We start from the raw sequence: 6,167 nt of genomic DNA, 5'->3' as shown, positions 1-6,167 counted from the left end.
CGTTTCCATACTGCTGCATTCATATATTACACATTTTTACTGCTATGGAATTCTCTGGGAGTGCAGCTTTTTGTGGCACTTTCAACATAAACATGTTCTGAGATACAGCCATGCTACAGGATTATGCGGCCAAGCCATGTGTGTGGGATGCGAGTGGTGTTTGTTCATTTTGGATTACAATGTTGAACTCTGTTAATAAGAATATACTTTTTCTCCTAGCGCAGCGGTTTATATAATGTTAAACTCTGGTATTGAGGATCTTGTCTGCCATTCTGTGTGTAACAGAACAGAATTTAATCTGCTGACTCAATGTAAACAATAATAAGAAGTCTTGAAGTCTTAACCCCCCCCCGAAAAGCCCTTTAAATCATAACTAGAGGATGATTATAGATTATAGCTGCAAGATGAACTTTGATTTGCATCTTCCGATGTGGACTGTAGCGCGTATCTCAGGATTCAGAGTGGGCCAGGAATTATGGAGGGATTAAAACACAGAGACCATCAAATTCTGTACATTTATGTCTCCCGGTTGCACACAGCCACTACTGAAATGTGAACGCGCCGTGGGAGGAAAGGAAGTATATGCTACATTTGCATCTGTCTGGGTATTGGTACTCACTTCTCCACAGTGGCTTTGTGCACAGGGCTGCAATAATACAATTACATTGGGAAGACACACCACCTACTATTTGTTCACAAACCATTACAGCAAACGGTGCCAAAAAGACAATTAGCAGACACTGAATGTTGGAAGTTGTCGTTTCAAAGTCACAGAAGAGGTAAAAAAGTTTCTTGAACTTGGAGGAAATTCTAGTAATATAATACTTCTAATTCCCATTCATTGTTCTGCTCACTAAGTCCCCTATTTTGCCTTCCCATGTAACTCCCCAGACCCTAATCAAAATGCTAATGACATTTTTGAATAAAAACTATTTTTATTACTAGGGATACAGCGATACCGTTTTTTTTTTGTATCGAGTAGATATTTTTTTTCCCCCGGTACTTGCCCTGTACCCATGCATTGTGCCCTCGTTATCAGGAAGTCGGGCGGTGGATCATGACCCGTCAACCGGCTTCCTGTTTGCCTGTGAAGCCGGTGTTCCAGCAAAAGAACACCGGCTTCAGAGGCTGCCTGACCAATGAGGAAGCCGTACCGCAAGTCATGAGGTGCCGTCCAGGTTCCCGATTGGTCAAAAAGCCAGGCTGCCTACCAACAATTAAAGCCGGCTTCCTAGCCAATCTGATTGGATGCCGGCATTGTTCAGGTGTTTTGACAGCCAGCGGGGCCGACTAGCAAGATACTGAAGCTTGGCCCAGTGGGAGATTCCTCCATCCACACAGTGCAGCGTACATGGAGAAATCTGTTGCACTTTTTCCATCTGACCATACAAAGTCTGCAGATAATCTATAGGTGTATGGCCGGCTTAAGCCATTTCAGTCCAGGAGAGGAGCCGGAACAACTGTGCAAAACTGAAGGGGCGGCCGGAGTTCAGCTTTAAGATTATAATCTCTGCAGGCAATGTCTGGGTAAATTCATTGTGTGCATGCTTATATCAGGTCAAAAAGCTAAATGAGAGCTATTTGGTTCATGCTTAGGCCAGAGTTTACTCATTCTTAATGCTGGGCAGTACAGAAAGGCAAAAGATGCAAGTATGGAATATAATTCTGGCAGAATACTTGCTCTAGTGATGGCTGCCACTGGTCGGCACTAGAGTAGGATTAGGCAAACGCCATCCCTTCAGCTGTGGTGCAACTACAAATCCCATGAAGCATTGCAAAACTGACAGCCACAGGCATGACTCTGAGGCGGATAAGATAACTACATAAGATTTGTAGTTTCATCACAGCTGGAAGGACGCAGTTTGCTTCCCCTGCACTAGAGGGAGCTCAGTCATTTAAACACTGTACAGTCTGCTTCTATGGGCTCTAGTGGTCATTTTCCAGAGACCATAAATGATCCATAGTCCTTTGGGAGCTGGATGTCTTGAAAAGGAAATGTGATGACACAAAGACACAGATGGGGAGAAGGGCGAGTTTATTGATGGGACTATGAGATAAGGGGTAGCACATGGGTAGCGGTTAGAAATTCTGCTTTGTAGCACTGGGGGTCCCCGGTTCAACTCCCGGTCAGGAAAACCATCTGTAAGGAGTTTGCATGATCTCCTTGTACTTGCGCAGGTTTCCTCCCACACTCCAAAGACATGCCGGAAGGTTAATTGGCTCCTATCTAAATTGGCCCTCATATGCATGTGATATAGGGACCTTAGATTGTAAGCTCCTTAAGGGCAGGGACTGATGTGAATGTGCACTGTGTAAATTGTCAGCACTATATAAATACATGCAGTAAATAAATCTAAGGCAGTATTGGCAGTGTAACTAGGTGGTACACCTGGTACCTTCCAATAGCACAGGCCACACATTGCCATATACTTCCAGTGTCAGTTCTACAATGCTTAGGAAGACTGGAAGAAAAGCAGACTCACCTTTTCTGGGTCGACCTTATCATACAGCTTCAATACATATAAAACTCGATCTGCAATGCCTTCCAGAGTTAGGGGAGGTGCACAGTACTGGCGACATGATTGATATAAGTGATTGGAGACCTGCAGAGACACAAAGTGTAGGAAAGAGCTAGCATTATGTACCTAAAAAGTGCCATTTAAAGAATTACCATAAAACTGATGCATACAATATACTACGGCCCAACTTCACAGACATAAGAGGCACCCGAGGGCTCCCAGCTCTTGAACCTGGCTGCAACTGCCCGTATGGTAAAATACAATAGCTCTGGGCTCAATGTAGACTCCATTTAAAAGAGAACAAGGCACCATATGTTAACATTTCCTAGGGGAATCTCTCAGGAGTAACTTGTATTCTCTCCCTGTATTCTCTTGCTGCCTAACACTTTTAGGCTAGGTTCAATTGTGCTAGAAACCGCTTGGTCACGGAATCACACACCACTGCCGATCGCGTCGGCGGTGCCATTATTTTCTAATGGCATCCCAATCGTGCCAGGCAGATCACGCAGTTTCCTGCCACGATACCACCCGTGCATTAGCGCACAATCATGGTTTAAAAACCCACACGGTGCGGGTCGCAAAAAAAGGTACATGTAACTTTTTGTCCAGCAATTGCCATGCGGATATAACCCCATTGAAATCAACAGGGCCGCGCAGCAATCGCAGTGTGCAATCGTGCACGGTCACCGATATGTGAACCTAGCCTCACCGTGACAGGGAGAGAATACAAGTTACCTCTCATTGACAGGTAAGACCAGCAGGGGGGGGTGTTGGGAACAGATTGGTGAGGGTAATTTCATTTTACCAAATTCACCTTTATTGGGGGGGGAAAAAAACCCAACAAAACATGAATGCTGGTTGACTGTCAGTCACGCTGACCGTCTAGTTCAATAGCTTGAACCTGGATCAAATATGCAAATGAGGACTCCTGACTTTCCTTTGGCGTGCATCACTTGTTCCAGGTCAGGGACTTAAAAATACTAAAGAGACATTTCTGATTTGACACAGAGAAAATACAAGTGAATAACAGCACACAAATCCAACATCCCACCTCACAACTTCAAATGCAATACGAAAATGTATACAAAATGCTAATTTCTGACTGGTTCAGTAATTAACCCCTCCCCCCCTTCAGTGTACCCAGCCGTGTTAATGGGTTAGTTCGCCGTTTAAAATAAAAATCAAATCAAAGTACTGAGTGTGCATGGCCTATTCTTCATAGAGAAGTCATGTCGCCCAGCAGTCTGCAGGGAGCTGGCCTTTCCAATTGCACACCAATGCCAGATGAGGAGGACCAGCACTGCCCAGAACATGTCACAGCTCCTGAACAGGCTCATCCGCTGATCTAAGGTGAATACAAGGGGGTATAGTTTAGTATGGGAAGGGGGAGGGGACATGTGAGAATTACATTATTTAAAAGTAAAGTGTCGCAAATGACAATTTATTAAGCTCTATGCACCGCAGTGCATTGTCGTCAGCATGTGGTGCCGTGAGCTGCAGAGCACGCCACATTGTACCAGCACAGCATCAGGCACATAGAAAGCAAATGCATTCTATATGCCCTTGTACTGAGTCTGTGCAGCTCAGTGAGGATAGCATGCATGAGGCCTACAAGAAAGGTCTGCCATTGTTTCCAGCTACCTGCCTGGCTGACAGCGGCTATTTGGGTCAGGCTGTGATCTCCATATCAGTAACACAGAATACAATCAATCCGCAGGAGCACAATCACAGCCAAGCCAATGGAGAGGCCAGCAATGGCAGCCCGGGTAATCTTCTCAGTCCAGGTTCCAGCAACCAATCAGAGCCCTCATGGTACTGCTCTGGATTCAGCAAAGTGACCTGGCTGGTTGCTATGGGTTACCAGCACATTGGCTAAGGCCTCCCCGCTATACACTCTACCCCCTTCTCCTAGGTGACCCTGACCCCGCACTGTACCTGTGTGCTGAGGAGCGGGGCCGGCTCTGCACGCCTGCTCAGGGTGGAGTGCTGCCGGCACACGGCTCCGCTTAGGGCCGCCACAGACCGCCGGGGAATTGGGCGCAGCGCTGCGCGGACACACACACAGAGGGCACGGGACGCCATGGCTGACAGCGGCTACCCACACTGCACCGCGGCGCGGACGGGACCAACGAGATTTCCGGAGGAAGGAATAGAGCAGCTGGCGACCATAGAGAGCAGTTCGGGAAGACCGGAGTCGCCTCGCTGTATAACGGCCTTTCAGCGTTATAAAATAGCGTGGTGACGGAAACAATGTTGTTTTATAAACTCAACACAACGCGTCGTGTGTGGTATTTGAAAATACGGGAAGGGAGAAAGAGATGCTTTCTGCCATCTTGGCACACCCACCGTATTTATGCCAGCGCCATATTGGTGCTCCCAATGCGGACAGAGGGGAAGGTCATGGGGTGTCATTGAGCTTGTCACATGGCTTGCTTGTCCTACAACTTTTATATTCTTAAAGTGCAACTGAAGACATTTTTTTGGTTTTGGAGTGGAGAGGGATTAGAACACCTGTTCGGTTTTTATCGTTGTCTGTGTCCCTGTTAAGAACAAATAGTATGGAAACACATTTTTTCAAAAGCAATTCTACTTTTGTGTGGCCAGCATAACACATGATCTATTTTAGGTCAGTGGCCAGGTTTCCCATAGTTACACCTGTGTGTCACTTTTTGTAGGGTGCTGGAAATTGGTTGGTTGCTTCGGGCAACACAAACTTTACCTAGGCTTATACACATAGTGTGTTCACAAGTTCCTCTAACACATACAGGGTTATTCACAAAATAGTGAAGGGTTTGGAGAAGGCAGGAGAAGTGAACAATCAAGGCAAAAATAGCAGATTTGGAAAAATTCTCTAATTCAGCTCACTTTCCAGTTCAGCTATGTTGTCCTAGATTGTTCACTATTCCTGCCTTCTCCAAACTCTTCACCCTTTTGTGAATAACCCTGATAGTGTGGGATGGCTTTTTTTGGGCTGGTAATGCACAGTGTGGGACGCCATGCTTTGTCGCGCTTGTCAACTGTCAGGTGTGCTAGAGCTAGAAAACATGAAATACCTGAATTGGCTAGGGGTTTGTTGAGTGTCACGTTAAAGTGCTTGATAGAAATATGGCTAAGTCAAAAGAAAGGTTTTAAAATGTTTAAGAGAAGAGATCATCGCCCTTCACAAACACAACAAAAAGATAGTGAAGGCAGTGAATGTTCCTAGAGACACCATTGGCAGCATAGTCCGCAAGTTCAAAGGTAAATTAAAGGAACAGTGGTTACACTACCTGGACGGGGCAGACAAAGGAAGCTATCAATGACTGCAACCAGATTTCTGAGAAGGCAGGTTCATAAAAAGAGTGACTGCAAAAGACCTGCAGCAAGACTTGGTGGCAACAGGCACTGAGAAGAATGAAGCGGACGGTGAAAAGAACACTCTGCCTACAGTTAAGCATGGTGGTGCCTCAGCGATGCTCTTTGCATCCTCTAGCACTGGAAACCTGCAGCGTGTGAAAAGCAAGATGGATTATTTGAAGTACCAGGAAATCTGAGAAGTACACGTCATGCCGACTGTGTGGAAGCTGAAGCTTGGGCATCTGTAAGAAATCCTGTGCGCATTAAAGTTTACACACGTGCAGTTCAGGGTCAAAGGGAAACGTTCGATTT

General features: G+C 45.9%; 1 protein-coding gene across 1 annotated transcript in view; it reads right to left on the bottom strand.

The window, feature by feature from the left end:
- The window catches only part of NDUFAB1 (NADH:ubiquinone oxidoreductase subunit AB1), a 14,812-nt gene extending 10,148 nt beyond the window's left edge, over window positions 1–4,664 (bottom strand). The window contains exons 1-2 of the mRNA XM_018561270.1: window positions 4,455–4,664; window positions 2,484–2,603 (exon numbers count right to left, since the gene is read on the bottom strand). Coding sequence (XP_018416772.1) covers window positions 2,484–2,603; window positions 4,455–4,601 — 267 coding nt within the window. The 5' untranslated portion in view covers window positions 4,602–4,664. The remainder of the gene's footprint in view (window positions 1–2,483; window positions 2,604–4,454) is intronic.
- Between the last annotated feature and the right edge of the window lie 1,503 nt (window positions 4,665–6,167).

The sequence above is a fragment of the Nanorana parkeri genome, unplaced genomic scaffold (assembly GCF_000935625.1).
Source record: "Nanorana parkeri isolate BGI_ZX_2015 unplaced genomic scaffold, ASM93562v1 scaffold19, whole genome shotgun sequence".
NCBI classification, from domain to species: Eukaryota; Metazoa; Chordata; class Amphibia; order Anura; family Dicroglossidae; genus Nanorana; species Nanorana parkeri.
Note: the sequence above shows the minus strand (reverse complement) of the source record. Positions and strands in the feature narration are given on the sequence as shown.